General features: G+C 38.1%; 2 protein-coding genes across 2 annotated transcripts in view; one reads left to right on the plus strand and one right to left on the minus strand.

Moving 5' to 3' along the window:
• Positions 1-5,466, plus strand: LOC106175645 (uncharacterized). Its single transcript, XM_086996332.1, has one exon. It carries the CDS (start codon positions 1-3, stop codon positions 5,464-5,466), a length of 5,466 nt encoding a protein of 1,821 aa, XP_086852458.1.
• Positions 5,467-8,520: 3,054 nt separating this feature from the next.
• The window catches only part of LOC147760128 (uncharacterized), a 50,548-nt gene continuing 41,454 nt past the window's right edge, over positions 8,521-17,614 (minus strand). Inside the window, exon 9 of the mRNA XM_086995000.1 lies at positions 8,521-8,660. Coding sequence (XP_086851126.1) covers positions 8,644-8,660 — 17 coding nt within the window. The 3' untranslated portion in view covers positions 8,521-8,643. The remainder of the gene's footprint in view (positions 8,661-17,614) is intronic.

The raw sequence follows: 17,614 nt of genomic DNA on the forward strand, positions 1-17,614 counted from the left end.
ATGGCTGCAGAGAGAAATCAAAAACTCCGGTCGGCGAACCGAGCCCAGCTAACGAAGCTGTTTCAACGAGCATCAAGTTTGATGTCTGATGAGCCGTCCGTAGAAAATGTGGAAACATTGGACTTAACGTACGAACTAATCGAGGAAAAGATGGAGTATCTAAAAACATTAGACGAGAGGATACTATCCAAACTTTCAGATGAAAAGATGGAAGACGGCGTTGCCGAAGCAGACGAATTTATGTTTTCAGCTAAAGAGAAGCTCCGTCGCATTCGAAAACATAAAGAAAATATGCAGTCAGAAGAACGCCGAAGCGAGCCTTCGTTTTCTAACGCTCCCACTCCAACTGATGACCCTCCGCGGAGCAACATGAAACGAAATTACAGGCTCCCCAAACTCATCCTATCCAGGTTTGATGGAAATCTCCTTCAATGGCCCGCTTTCAACGACGACTTCGTCAGTGCTATAGACGAAAACGAGACGCTGTCAACTATCGAGAAATTCCAGTTTTTACGGGCGCAGTTGGACGGCGAAGCGTTTTCTACAATCGCGGGATTACAGCTTACGGCTAATAATTACGAAAATGCGAAGGAACTTCTTCGAGAAAGGTATGGACAAACTCACAAAATCATTAATGCATTCATGAGAGCTCTTTGGGAGCTTCCACGCCCCGATGAAGATATAAAATCATTGAGATTTTTCTACGATAGGATCGAGACTTTCATTAGAGGACTCAGCTCTTTAGGAAAAGAAGAACAAAGTTATGGAGAACTCTTGATTCCTATGATTCTAGATAAATTGCCTGCCAACACGCGCAGACAAATCGCAAGAGCGCATGGAAACAATGAATGGTCAATCGCCGATCTGCGCAGTACACTTAAGTCTGAGATCGACGCCCTACAAGCTGGAGAAATAGACGGGTTCAACCAAGAGAAATCGTACCGACCCACTGCTGCGTTTTTCACCAATAGTAACACGAAGAAAACGACGAACAAGCCGAAAAGAAAATTGAAATGCGCTTTCTGCAAAAATGAACATAGCTCTATCACGTGCCCAGTTGTGTCGGAACAGGAAAAACGCTTTGAAATAGCAAAAAGAGACAATTTATGCTTTAACTGTCTTACGCCCAACCATTCAAGCCGAAAATGCCTGTCTAAATTTCGCTGCAGAAGTTGCAATGGAAAACACCACACCGCCCTTCATGCTAAGCAAAACAGTGAACCAAGCGCCGCTCAGAAAGCGCGGGAACCGCCTGCCGTGGAACATGCGGCGAGCACCTTCACTCAAGGGTCAAAAAATCAAAGGAATGTTGTCTTGTTAAAAACGGCTATCGTGGAGGTCTCCAACAAACAAACACCCTTCCAATTATCGGCAACTAGTGGGGTCTTGTTCGACGAAGGAGCGACCAGATCATTCATCACAGAAGAGCTTGTTCATAAACTTCAGCTCCAGCCAACTCATTCTGAGGAGATCAATTTGTCTGTATTTGGAATGGACTGTAAACAACCTCAGACTTTTGACATCGTCACAATCTCCCTGAAAACAACATCAAAAGAATTTGTTGATATTAACGCAGTCGTCGTTCCTGAAATTTCCGCTCCACTCCATAATTTAGTGACACGTAGGACAGGCAATTTGTCCCACTTAAGGAACTTGAGACTGGCTCACACACCATCTGATGACAGATCGCCTTTTTTCGTCTCTGTGCTAATTGGTGCCGATCATTACTGGGACTTTGTTGAAGATACAATCGTGCGAGGTCCAGGGCCCACCGCTGTCGCTTCCAAATTTGGATACTTACTCTCGGGCCCCGCCCACTCCGATGACTACGTCACAGCAAACGACACCGCTTTTCATGTCATGGCGAAACAGCGCAACGCAGAAGACGATACCCTGGACAAATTCTGGAACCTAGAATCCATTGGCATTAAAGACAATAAACAAACTGTCCAGGATCCCTCCGATTTTCAGAATTTCCAGAGAAATTACATTGAAAAACGTGATGACCAATATGTGGCCAAATTGCCGTGGAAAACCGACCACAGTCCTTTGCCTACGAATTATCGCAACGCATGTCATCGAACACGTAATACCGTACGCAAGTTACCAGTAGAAACGCGACTTGTGTATGACACTATCATCAGGAATCAAGAAAAACGCAACTTTATTGAGAAAGTAGGCGATGACGATACTTCCAGTGGACATTACCTGCCTCACCGCCCTGTAAAAAAGGATTCGATTACAACACCAATTCGAATAGTTTACGACTGCAGCGCAAAGGCCACACCTGATGACCCCAGTCTGAATGACTGTCTATTTAAAGGACCGCAGCTACTTAATGACCTTGTTGGAATCTTTTTAAGATTTCGAATTCACAATGTTGCGATCACTAGTGACATTGAAAAAGCATTCTTAAACATAGGATTGCACGAAGATGACCGAGATTTTACGAAATTTTTGTGGCTTGAAGATCCAGAAGACACTGAAAGTAAGTTTGAAGTGTACCGCTTTACGTCAGTTCTCTTTGGAAGCATTTCCAGTCCAGCCATTCTTAATTCCGTAGTACGCTTGCATTTGAATATGTTCGAGAATGGCACCGCCAAAGCCCTGAAACGGGACATCTACGTGGATAATATTGTGACGGGAACTGACACCTCAAACCAAGCCATTCAAATGTACGAGGAATCAAATGATTTGCTTGCATCTGCAGGATTCAATCTTCAATCGTGGGCTACCAATGACCCCAAGCTCCACAACATAGTCGAAACTGACGGAGTAGCTCACGCAGACCACAAGAATACACCGATGTTGGGAATGATATGGGACACTGAACAAGATACGTTATCTTACAAGTCCGGTGAAGAAATCCCAGTCAGTCAAGTCACCAAACGCGAAGTGATTAGTCGCATTTCTCGAGTTTACGACCCGCTAGGTCTGTTAGCACCAGTTATTGTTCGAGGTAAAATGTTCATGCAAGAACTCTGGAAAGCGGAACTCGATTGGGATCAAACTTTACCTCCAGAACTAAGCGAAACTTGGAAAGAAATTGCTGCTGATCTTGAACAATGTTCATTGCTGAAAGTTACCCGGCAGTATTTCTCAAACACCAAGGAGTCACAACAGCCCATGGAATTACATTGTTTTGTCGACGCCAGTGAAAAGGCGTATGGATGCGCCGTATATCTACGAAACGGAGAACAAACTACTTTAGTCATGTCTAAATCGCGCGTTGCCCCAGTGAAAACGATCACTATTCCGCGCCTTGAACTGATGGCAGCAGTTCTAGGAACCCGCCTCACAAGTTTTGTTCATGACCAACTGAAAGAGAACATTCACATTGCGAAATGTGTTCTGTGGACAGACAGCCAAATTGTGCTGTGCTGGATTAAAAGCGACAAACATCTACCGTTGTTTGTCCGAAATCGTGTCAACGAAATCAAACCGTCGTTGTTCAACGAATACAGATATTGTCCGACGGATGACAACCCGGCCGATCTCATAACACGCGGTACGACCGTATTGTCACTAGAAATCGCAACTATATGGTGGGAAGGACCCGCCTGGCTCACACAGGGAGATTGGCCCATAGGAGAGTACAACAGTACTGTGATGCATTTGAGAACAGAGCGGGTAGAGTTTGCCCCACTTACCCCAAGTGATTCGTTGAATGAGCAACTCTTTAAAAACAATCCAAATGTCATTGACCCTACGACCGCAGTTCAGGGTCATTCCGTTGAAACTGATATTTCCGACAAAGCCAACAACCAAAGAATGCGAGGAAATCAGCCGCTCACAACGAAAACAGACATTTCAAAGGTGATCAACATAGGCCGACATGGCACGCTTCCGAAACTATTAAACGTTACGGCATTGGTGCTCAGATTTGTTGCCGTTATGAAGGGGAAAATACACAAGACGTCATCTTACGTAATTACAAACGCCTCGCCTTCTGCAGAAGAAATCGTTAATGCAGAAGAAATGTGGATCAAGTGTGTTCAAGAGAAAGCTTTCTATCAAGAACTTGACTCATTGAAAGGAGGAAAATCTAAATCAAATACTGTTAAGCAACTTTCTTTGTTTTTAGACAGTAATGGCATTATACGACTTACAGGTCGCTTACAAAACGCACCCTTGACTTACGACGCAAAACACCCGATACTATTACCACGGCAACATCCATTCACTTTGTTAGTGATTAATGACGCGCACAAACGAGCGCTACATTCCGGCATGCAATCAACTGTAACAAGTATCAGGCAGAGATTTTGGATCCCCAGAGCACGTGAAACTGTCAACCGCGTCCTACGTAAATGTGTCACATGCAGACGCTTGATCGGCAGACCCTATGCTTCTCCGGTTGCTCCGCCTCTACGAACGTTCAGAGTTCACGATGCTCCCCCGTTTACGGTCACTGGGGTTGATTTTACAGGGGCACTCTACGTCAAAACGTCCACGAATTGTGAAGCGAAAGCCTACATATGTTTATTTACTTGCTCCGCTACTCGCGCCGTCCACCTGGAAGTTGTGAATGACTTATCTACATCTTCATTTATAAATGCATTTCGAAGATTCGCTGCCAGGAGATCACTACCTACGAAAATGATTAGTGACAACGCAACAACTTTTCATTCAGCCGCCAATGAAATCAATAAACTTTTCGAAAATGAAGATGTACGTCGATATCTAAGTCAAAATAGAGTGAAGTGGGAATTCATCCCTAGAAGAGCACCGTGGTTTGGTGGCTTTTGGGAAAGATTAATTGGTCTCACGAAGAATGCAATGAGAAAAACACTAGGACGCGCTCGCATCACGCTAGACGAATTGCATACCATAACATCGGAAATAGAAGCAACACTGAATGACCGCCCCATTACCTACGTTAATGAGGGTGAACCTCTTACACCATCAATGCTTTTGAGCGGACGTCGAATCAACACACTACCTTGCAAACTGACAGATGAGGATGAAAGATTGGATCCGACGTTCGCACCAGATGGCACAATCTCCAAAGAACACTTGACAAAACGATTGAAACATGTGCAGGAGGTCAATGCACATTTCACGCAAAGATGGACCTCCGAATATCTCACTGCACTAAGGGAAAGGGACAATATGAATGGGGTTAAACAAAATACTGTTCAAGTTGGAGACGTAGTACTAATTCATGAGGATATTAAACCTAGACTTCTGTGGGATTTGGGTCTAATTACAAAACTGAGCTACGGCAATGACGGAATAGTGCGATCAGCAACATTGAAAACTAAGTATGGAACAACAAATCGCCCTATTACGAAACTTTATCCCCTCGAAATTTCCGTTAATTATGACACTGCCCCTGCCCTGAGAGAGGTCACACTGTCCAAAGAAATTACTGATGAAAACATCAACATACCAGCCCGTAACACGAGACGCGCCGCCCAGCAAGCAAAAGAAAACATCGCTAGATGGATTCAAGAACTGAAATGAGAATGAACTTTGATTACTTATGGAACTATTAGACTCTTCAATTGAAACTGTTTGAAACATTTAATCAAGCGTATTAATGGATTATTTAACCTTACTATTGGAATATTTCTAATTAGCGTTGCTTTGGACTTCGTTTTTTGTTTCAATGACAATCTATTGCATAAATGTTTACATTAATCAGTACTTACTGACTAATACATCGCAAGGACTTGTTGATATGACTTACGTTTAATGGAATATTTGGATTTCTTGCTTATTTTAAAACACTTAATGCTTTCATGTTTACTTTTACAACTTGTTGCCCCCGGAGAATGTTGGAACGTATAGAAAAAGCATGTCCATGCAAACGAAGCGCACTATCAGTTGTAGTAACGTACCCGTATTTTAAAGCTCGTATGTCAATGTCTGTAGTGGACATGGATTTAGTTTTAGCTCCGCCTCCTATTGCCTACTTTGTATATATTCACGCCCTGCTCATTGAGTGGGTAGTTTTTGATCAGTCTCTGTAGATAATAAACGTGTAGTTTTTTTCAACTCTCGTTTTTTCTCTGAACCGCATACCGACAGTACACACACAGAACACACACACAGTACACACAAACACACACACACACACACAGTACACACACACAGTACACACAAACACACACACACACAGTACACACAAACACACACACACACAGTACACACACACACTCTTTTATGTGTCCATCTGACAGCCGAAAAGCACTGTGTGTGTGTTTTGTGTGTGTGTGTGTTTTGTGTGTGTGTGTGTGTGTGTGTAGCGACAACATAGGTCACTTACGCTGTTGTGAATACAGTGTACTACTAGGAAATAATGGTGATGACGAAGGGGGGGGGGCACTTATTCCAAGGATCAGCAAGTGATGACGATCTAGAGGATGAACATCAAGAAAAGCAGCATCATCTTGTAACAAAAAAGTGCTCAATTTGTAAAATAAAACTATAAACACATGTCGGGGTTCTTGAAGAGGCTGTTTAATATGTTTTGGCATTATGTCACACTGTAAGTAAGTTAAACAAAGTAAGGGTATAGTTTCAAATTCAGTACTTTTCGGTCAATCATATTGGACACGTGTACTCAGTTCAGTTATGGACGAGGTGATGAATAGTTTGCTTCTTTCTCTCATTTGTAACAAAATTCAGGTCAAAACAAAGCTTCACAAATCATTGCGATATCATTTATTGTTACTAGTAACAAATACAGTCATTGGATTCATGCCGGAGTCAATGTTGTACTTGTAGACCCGTGCTTTGCTGGCTCAAGATCGTCATCATGATGAATTGCTGAAAACAAGGAAAATGTATAGTATGAATATATATGTTATGATAGTCACTAAGCAATTTAAAGAAACTATTTAAAAGGATAGCAGTTCTTAAAAATGTATATTAATTAATTGCTGCTGGAACAGAATGTTCTGAGGATAGTCTCTCATTGTTAAAAGAACTAATACGACTAATAAACAACAAGTTTAAACAAAATAAAATTGAAAGCATATCAGGAACGTGCCTGTATTTCGTGGTATAAGCATTAAACACGCTAAAACAATATTGAGAACACCAGTGGGATTGGTTAAGTGCAGTATTTCCTGTCAGCAATCAAATCCTCCGAAAGTAGAAATGTTTCCTCAAATGCAAATTGAGGATGCAAAAATATTTTTTTGGTAGAAATATTAATCTTTTGAATAAATTCTCTCTCCATTCAATTCCAGATAAATCATTTATGCGTTCTACTAAAACAATAAATATTCATCATAATCCCTGTGTTGATCTTGTTTTTAATATTCTTAAATTAGGCTCAAATGCATTTATAAAGATCATCTAAAATTACACATGTAAATATAAAACACCCACGCTTTCAGCAAAGCGCCTTCTTCAGGGACTGTTTAAGCATAATTTTAACATTAAAGCCACCTACAGTCACAATCAACATCAAAATGGAAGGACCTCCTTAACTCTCGAGAATGCATAAATAAATATCCAAACAGCGCACCTGAAATTAAGAATACATAAGGCATGTTAGCGACTTTTTGATAGGCTCCAACAAAATGCTAGTGGCATTATGATAGGCTCTTATAAACATGTTAGCGACATTATGATAGGCTCTTACAAACATGTTAGCGACATTATAATAGGCTCTTACATACATTATATTAGGCTCTAACGATTACTGGGAGGGTCTACAGTCTATCGGATATTTAGCTGCTATCCCCGATATTCAATCCGATCCAAAAGTAAAAACAAGGCAGCAAAGCTGTCAAATGTACAAACAGAAATCAGAAAATAATAATTCACAACATTTTAATTTTAACAATAAACTATATGATTTCCATAAAAGTTGTCAGGTTTTTCAATTGTAGCTGTATTTTAGTCCTGTGTTACCTTTCTGTAAGTTTGAGAAGAGTAAGTGGCATGGTTTTCCTTTAATGGTCACTATGGGGGCAGTGCCCACTTAATTTTTGATGCAAAATTACATAATGCTTAACAGCATAATGACCATCAATTTTTAATAATAAAACAAAAGTATGGTGAATATTCAGAAAATGTGACATGGAAAGGTCTTCAAGGCCATGGAAGTTCAGAGTCACACCTTGAAAATGACAAAATGTAAACAAGAGGTAACTATGATGAAATGAGTTTATTTCCATTTTCAACATCATTTTACATAAAACAAAATAATCATTTTAATGTCGTTTTTAAATGATCAACTAAGAAAATTGTTGACATAGGGAAAATATCAATAGAAAAAAAAAATTAAATGTCCATTGCTGCATTCTGAGATTCTGAACATGGTAAATGATTGAATCTGACAAACTGCTATGATATGAGTTTATTTCCGTTTTTGACACTTTATTACACAATATACAATAACAGGTTTACCATCATTTTTATGTAATCAACTAACAATATTTTTAAGATGGAGAAAATGTCCAAGGAACACTTGTGCATATCAAATTAGTTAAAAAAATGAGACTATTAACATGCCTAAGACTTAAATCTGAGGCAGAAAACACTCCTGCCCCCCACCCCCCACCCCCCAAAAAAGGCATAACTTCACCAAAACTTTTTTTCAAACTGGATCTGTATTTCAGTAAGATTGATCGTTCCTATGAGTTGCAAGACAATAGGCTTTTCAGATTGCCTTGAAATGTGGTATCAGTGTTGCATATGTGCTGAAAAAAGAGAGAAATATATATATACATATAACTTTTGTAAAAATGGTTCGATCAAGCTGATTTTAAAACTCCACCTGTATTTTAGTAAGATTGTTCACTCCTGCACTCCTGTGAATTTCAAGACAATTAGCCAATTCAAAACCTTTGGCCTTTGGAATTTATTTGAGCCATACAAGCTACTAGTAGAAGTGGTTTATATGCATTATTGGGAATCCACGCTTCACCAAAAAAATAAATCACTCCATCAACCATAAAATAGCTTTAAACTACTCATTGCTTTAACTTTTCGGTCATAAATTTATCCTACTTGACAGTATCTGACCTAATTATCTACACTCTTCATATACAGCAGAGAAAGCTAGCAGCAAAATATGTTCAAATATTTTTCGGTGAATATTAAGCAATGTCTTTTGGTAATTTTCTTGATTATACTATTTGACACTATCTGCTGGCATTAGGTTGGCTTTTGTGGCAAAAATTTACTTCGTATATGTATGCATATTTAAAAGTATTTGTCTTCCTATAAATTGTGATGGTGCTTTGTAAGTTAATGTTTCATGAAATCCTTCCTTAGATACTTTGTATTGTGGTTGAAGGAATCTGTGACGGAACAGATTAATATAAACAATACATTTATATAATATTGTATTTCTGGTCTTAAATTCCCCGTTGGTCTTCTATTATTATTATTATTATTATTATTATTATTATTATTATTATTATTATAGATTTTCTTTCTGCTTTCGTCATGATAGACGCAAACGCGGTGCTCTGTTCCTGCGCCAAACCTGATAACCTTCCCCTTTACCGGCACTACCAATGTTGTCTACCTATATTTTCCATTCAAGTTTCGATCTGCTGTCGGGACCCACATCATGTTAAACCAGGCATGGTTCTTAGTAGTTCTATACATGTTACCACATAACAAGGACTGAACACATGCTGATATACACTGTAGATCCTGTGGCACAACAATCTGTATACATGCATTTATGCATATTTTTACGTAACTGGGTGTTTATGTGAATCACTATCATTCAGTTCATGTACACTTTGGGTTAAAACACAAACTAATGCACACACGCACATACAAACAGAGAGAGAGAGAGAGAAGGTGGGGAGTGAGAGAGAGAGCATTACAATCACCTGTCCTCTTCTTCACTGGAGCAGCTGGAAAAAATGTGATAAACATTTTATAAAACAAAATAACTGTTGAATCGCTTCAAGAGATTCCAGTCGAAACTTTCTTTTTTTTCTCTCTCTCTCTCCCTCTCTCTCTCTCTCTCTCTCTCTCTGTGTGTGTGTGTGTGTGTGTTTCACTTACCGGAAGATATCATAGCCAGGGTCAAGAGACAGGAGAGAATAATAACTGCAGTGACTTTCATCTTTATCTGATATTCAGAGTGCTGCATATGGAAACGTGGTACAAGATAAAATACACATCAACGTTTGCGTTACAGGCGACAGATGCAAACGGATTAAAAAAAAATGCTGGTGCACCTTAATGTAGTTTTCATGTCTCCATACTGGTATATATTTGTCATTTGTTGGGAAGTTAGCTTCAGTATAGAAGGTCTTGTATTGTAAATGTTTCTGTGGTCCTCCAATATCTACTGCATGTTGGCATAGTTGTGACACTACATTTTCAGTTGACTTTCACGGTCCACATTTCAGTCCGCTAAAAAACTGGTTTTATTATTACAATGTGACTGTACCAATTTTGACACACAGCCCCTTACACCAAAAACCATTTGGTCAAGAAACAATCACTTTAAAAGGGAATATCAGTGAACAGTTCCACAGATTATCTATATTCCATAAACTCTATACTTATCTGGTGGCCAGCATGAAGAATGAATGTAATTTATAACGACAACAAAGATTACTGACACTGAGATGAAAACCACTAAGTACCTGCATCAAAAATAATATAAATTTGATCATACATACATATATATATATATACAGACTTGACATTTAATATGGAATATTTTTTTCCAAATCATTTTTCATCAGTTTTTTCCTATTTTGCTGACTGATAAATGAAAATACGGATTAAAATCGTGTTTTAATAACTTTTAATTAACTCTTTGATGTCATTGTGACATCAGTTCATTAATGGAATTCGCCAGAGAAGCAAACAAAAACAAAAACAAAAACAAAAAAATAGAAACATGCCTATTCTATGTCATACAACAACAATTAAAAGAGATATTTTGGATCTCCATATTTTCCAAATTATTTTCTGTAAAAGAGTTACACGCATCACAAAGAACCTCCATGTCAGTGTCTAGTCACAGTAACGGTCGCTGTTACGCTTGACCTCTTCTGTTTGCTACCAGCGCTCTCAAGTGGTAAGGCATTCCTTGGGTTAGGTTTATAGAGTTCAATCTGGAATAACATTCCAGACATCGGTCAAAATCTGTCCAATTTGGTCCAGTTTTGTTGTAGGACATGTAGGCCATTGATTCGGCGAGTAATGGCCTACCCACATATTGTCTATGTGGTTCAAGTATGGCGATTTTGATTATCAAGGTAGCTGCTCATTCCCTTGGTTCTGTAAGTAATCTGCTATTAAAAGTGCTATGTGTGTACCGGGAATTTCACCGTGCAACCTAAAATTGTTCCTAAGGTGCCCCCTATCAAATGATAGTCAAGTGGTTCTCAGATTATTCATTTATTTGATCTGGTTCAGGTTTTCATGGATGACCATCATTGGTGTTTTGGCACCAATGTGGTATCCACTTCAATTACTGACGCTGTTAATGACCTTAGTCACTTTAGACGCGGCACACGCTTCGTCGTTGGCCTCTTCTGGATGTCTGTAAACTCTGTTTTGACTGGTTGAGCGGTACAGGTAAAAGCTGACCTCAATAAAGAAAGTCACGAGGTTTCAGTGTTCAACTCAGAAACGATCAGGGTCCCCAATTCATTAGAGAAACATACAACGATGTTTTGCTGTTTACAGTGGGTTCCTCGGAGGTCGTCTGGTATTCTAACCAGCTAAACCAGTTTGGTGTTCGCTAAGGGCCTTGAAAAATGCGTTTTGGTGTCTATTTACCCCTCATTCTGAACGGACTGGGCGTTTTTTTGTTTAGTTGCAATAGCATATCCCGACAGACAATGGGTCCTGTACACTGGTGGTAAGATTTCAATACATTGGTTGTGGCTTCTGTGTAGGTACATCAAACTGGGCATTACTCTATAAAACTGTGCGGACCGTTTCGTTTGGCGCAATTATCTGTCCGGCAATGTCTGTCTTTTTCGCGCCATTCTGCCTCAGGTTAACAAATATGCAGAGCAATGCATAGCTCATTTTACACCTTGCAAAACCGACCACTCGCATGCAAAATTTCAAATTTTTCTATGCAGTAGTTGCCGACATATGGATACTTATTTGACAGAACCATGCTTTGCCAAAGCCAAGCTTTGACCTGCCCAAAAGAGCACTACCCAATTAAATCACTGCATATTACATAATGCAGCAGCGCAACAAACCTGGTATTCAGTTAATTGGAAGCGACACACCTGACTACACACTTCTCCATTCACATATCTTATATGAGATCGGAGTTTCTGAAAACCTACATATTTTCAGTTGAACACATTTGCTATTATATATCTTCATGACGCTATAAAATAACTGAATCTGATTTGCATCTCTTAAATAAAGATGTTTAAATTTAAGAGGGTTGATTTTTGTTTCAAAATAAATAGTTCCTGTTTTTATCACTCTTACATATTTCAATGTTAGAGTAATAAAAATGAAAAACTTTAGAGGAAAATTCTTCTAGGCCTGTTGTCCAATTCATCCCGTTGAATATTTCAGTCTATGTATAGATTATTGCTCATAAGGTCTGGTGAGTATATAACATTACAGGCACGTGTTGGAGACAAAGATTACAATACTGATGGCCATGCAAGGGATGGGACGCAAACTAACACACACAACAACACACAATAACACACAACTCGAAAGCATCGCGAAATTGCGACAGCATGCAAGTATAGCGATCGATCGCTATTTGCGACGGCGATTGTACTCACCTGCCAACTCAAACCCCTATCAAACACAACGCGATTATAGCCTCGAACGCTACTAAAATTCGATTGCCACATAAAGTGAAGACGCCATAACGTAAATACACACATTGTAATTTTATTTCAGTATGGTGCTAACCAAGATAATTTATAAGAATATCACAATTACAAGTACCGATGTTTAAAATGTTTGACACCAATAAAATATCAATAAGCAAAGGGCACGTTTTTGGACTGATACAATTATTGATACATTGGTGAGTAGTGTTCAGTCTCAACATCACAGACACTGAGAAAGGTCTATAGTTACAAAGTAAAGTTCATATTCAAGGTTTAAGCATGATACACTTACACAAACTGATAAAAACATATATACCAGAAAGCACTCCACCATTGTGTTGAGATAGATAAAAACACCTTTGAACTTGGCTGGCTTTTAGTTGTCAGTTTATTTAAAATTGCCGATACATGTTGTGGAATAGCCAATTAGCCAATAAGCAGACAAGACAATGAGCACACATACACTCAATGTTACAAATACAAATAAAGTTTAAAACAGTAATTCTGATAAACATAAATTAAAGCAAACTTAAGCACTTACATAACTGTGGAGTCTATAAAGTCATAGCAGGAGAGCCATGTCCTTCTCCTTTCAGAGTCAAGTAGCAGTGTGTGATGTGCAGTAGGTCCAAAAATATCCATTGTCAAAAATTTAGGACATTTAACTGCACCTTGATAATATTAATATATCTATATAATTAAACATTGCAAGTCATAGGTGTTTTATGGAATCTATGCATTATTTTGTAAAACAATATGTCAACAGCATGATCCCTTACAAAACATCTACATTTTGTGCAGTAACGTATGTGCTCGTATACAGGGTAATATGTATTTAAATAACATGTCTTTGTGGAACATTTCATATCTGTACTTGAGATTAGATAAGATATAGTATTGTAATTTAATTACTGTATACTGCCTTGACTGCAAGTTCGGCATTTATAAATGAAGGTATATATACTAGCTCTTCATTTCGTGATAATAAATTTGTACTTTAAGTTGTGCACAACGGAGACGCCTTAAATAAACATAATCCCTTACTTGGTTGCGCATTCACTCACGGAATCTGAGTTTATTTATTTACTTTTTATGTAAGTTTCTACATGAAATGAATATACTTCTACTTGGTTTTTACACCACGTGATTTACCAGAGGTTTACACCAGGTTTACTGGAAGAGCTCATCATAAAAAGGAACCTATACAAACAGTTATTTTCACTTCAATAGTATACACCCAAGGAAAAAAAACAGATATACCTCTATATAAAAGTACTCTACATGTAATAAAATTATAAAGACGACCTTTGCACCTTAGCAAAAACCACTGTTTATACTGATAAAACCACATACTGTTGTAGGGGTAACTGTATTCATGTATTTGTCTTGTCACATTATCACTGGCATTAAAAATAATGTCACATATATAAATACATATAAAAGAATGTTTTTATTTCAATAATAACCCTGTGATTATTATCAGAAACATTTTCAGTCCCTCTGTACAGTTCTATATATATCATGCAAACACATAAACATTATGGCATTACTGTCCTGTACAATGGTATGTCAAGGACAATCAATAATGTCCGATGCTTGTATTTTGCAACTTGAATTCATACGGTCAAAAAAAAAAAAAAAAAAAAAACATGCATGGTAAGGTTACTCCTTTACATTCATATCTTACTTATAGCACTTTACATTACTTGACCGTGGATATCTACATTGTTCCCTTTACTGATTTAATTATCATACATAAAAACATGAAGTTCGAGGCATGTATTTTGCTACTTAAATTCAAATCGTCAGATAAACTTGCAAAATCTTATAAGGATAATCTTGTTCCAGTTGGTTCAGCTACATACATAGGAAGTTAAGCTTCTCTACATTCATATCGTGCTTACAGTACTCTACACTACCGGCTCGTGGATATATACATTGTTCTGCTTTAATTACTTTACATAAAAACAATCCCTCAAGAAATGCACGCTATCAACACAATATAAATATATGCGGTTACATAGGCTTACTTGCATAACTGACAAGTTTCAGAATGATAGTATCATATAAATACTCTCAGAAATACTTAAATATATCTAACTAGACGCTGCTCTGAAATCTAAGCTATGCGTTATATTACAATTGCCATGAAAAGTATATTAACACACACACATATTCATGTGACCAACATACATATACAGCAATAGTTAATTCCAATATTTACATTTTTCACTTTCATATATTTATTTTGCAAGTTGCTAAATACCCTTCTCTTGGGTCATAAAAGGGGGCATATAATGCTACTAGCTATTTGCTTCTTTCTACATAAATCCTGTTAAAATAATATACAGCACGTACTTACCGTTGTCTTAGGTGATCAAAACTGCAAAATATATACAACATGCAATATGATCGGCGTGTATTATCGTTTCCCTTCTTTATTTAACAACAACCGGTCTTTTTGTACATGGAGTGTTCCATATTGACGATGCAAACAGGTCGTGGACGTTTTACCCTGAACTACACAAACACACACATACTTACATATACACGCATGCACATAGCCAAATACACTGATATAGTTTTATTTTCAGGATGCTTTTGATCTGCCCTCACTGCAATGTGTTGAAATCATTTTATCTTCAGGATACTCCGATCTGCCCTCACTGCAATGTGTTGAAATCATTTTATCTTCAGGATACTCCGATCTGCCCTCACTGCAATGTGTTGAAATACTTTTATCTTCAGGATACTCCGATCTGCCCTCACTGCAATGTGTTGAAATCATTTTATCTTCAAGATACTCTGATCTGCCCTCACTGAAATGTGTTGAAATCATTTTATCTTCAGGATACTCCGATCTGCCCTCACTACAATGTGTTGAAATAATTTTATCTTCAGGATACTCCGATCTGCCCTTAATGCAATGTGTTGGTATTATTTTATCTTCGGGATGCTTCTGATCTGGTCCCACTGCAGTGTGATGATATTGTTTAATCTTCAGAATGCTTATGATCTGGTTTTACTTTCATTGTGTTGATTTCATTTTATCTTCAGAATGCTTCTGATCTAGCTTCACTTTCACTGTGTTTGTATCATTTTATCTTCGGAATGCTTCTGATCTGCTCTCACTGCAATGTGTTGATATCCTTTTTTTTTCAGTTTGCTTCTGATCTGGTCACACTGCAGTGTGTTGATATTGTTTAATCTTCGGAATGCTTCTGATCTGGTCTCACTGCGTTGTGTTGATATCCTTTTATCTTCAGGATGCTTTGGATCTAATTTGACTGCAATTAAAATGTGTTGATAATATTCTATCATCAGGATGCTTCTGATCCGAACTTACTGCATTGTGTTGGTATCCTTTTATCTTCATAATGCTTCTGATATGGTCTCACTGCGTTGTGTTGATATACTTTTATCTTCAGGATGCTTTGGATCTAATTTGACTGCAATTAAAATGTGTTGATAATATTCTAACATCAGGATGCTTCTGATCCGATCTTACTGCAATGTTTTGATATCCTTTTATTTTCAGGATTCTTCTGATCTGGTTTCAATATGTGTTGATATTGTTTTATCTTCAGGATTCTTCGGAACCGGTCTCACTGCAATGTGTTGACAAAGTTGTATCTCCAGAATACTTCTGAATTGGTTTCACAGCAAGTAGTCCTGATCAGGGATACCAATATCCTTTTATCTACAGAATGCTTCGGAAGTGGTCTCACTGCATTTTGTTGATATTCTTTTATCTACAGGATGCTTCGAATCTGGTCTCACTGCAATGCGATGATATCCTTTTATATTCAGACTGATTATGATCTGGTTTCACTACAATTAAAATGTGTTGATATTATTTTATCTTCATAATAATTCTGATCAGGTTTCTCTGAAGTGTGTTGATATTGTTTTATCTTCGGGATGCTTCTGATCTGGTCTCACTGCAGTGTGTTGATATTGTTTTATCTCCGGGATGCTTATGATCTTGTCTCACTGCAGTGTGTTGGTATTGTTTTATCTTCGGGATGCTTCTGATCTGGTCCCACTGCAGTGTGTTGATATTGTTTTATCTTCGGGATGCTTCTGATCTGGTCCCACTGCAGTGTGTTGGTATTGTTTTATCTTCGGGATGCTTCTGATCTGGTCTCACTGCAGTGTGTTGGTATTGTTTTATCTTCGGGATGCTTCTGATCTGGTCCCACTGCAGTATATTGATATTGTTTTATCTTCGGAACTTCTGATCTGGTCTCACTGCACTGTGTTGGTATTGTTTTATCTTCGGAATGCTTCTGATCTGCTCTCACTGCAATGTGTTGATATCCTTTTTTTTCAGTTTGCTTCTGGTCTGGTTTCACTGCAATGTGTTGATATTGCTTTATCTTCATAATGCTTCTGATCTGGTCTCACTGCGTTGTGTTGATATCCTTTTTATCTTCAGGATGCTTTGGATCTAATTTGACTGCAATTAAAATGTGTTGATAATATTCTATCCTCAGGATGCTTCTGATCCGAACTTACTGCATTGTGTTGGTATCCTTTTATCTTCATAATGCTTCTGATCTGGTCTCATTGCGTTGTGTTGATATACTTCTATCTTCAGGATGCTTTGGATCTAATTTGACTGCAATTAAAATGTGTTGATAATATTCTAACATCAGGATGCTTCTGATCCGATCTTACTGCAATGTTTTGATATCCTTTTATCTTCAGGATTCTCCTGATCTGTTTTCAATATGTGTTGATATTGTTTTATCTTCAGGATTCTTCGGAACTGGTCTCACTGCAATGTGTTGACAAAGTTGTATCTCCAGAATACTTCTGAATTGGTTTCACAGCAAGTAGTCCTGATC

The sequence above is a fragment of the Lingula anatina genome, chromosome 9, assembly GCF_051362555.1.
Source record: "Lingula anatina isolate TDL-2025a chromosome 9, LinAna3.0, whole genome shotgun sequence".
NCBI lineage: Eukaryota > Metazoa > Brachiopoda > Lingulata > Lingulida > Lingulidae > Lingula > Lingula anatina.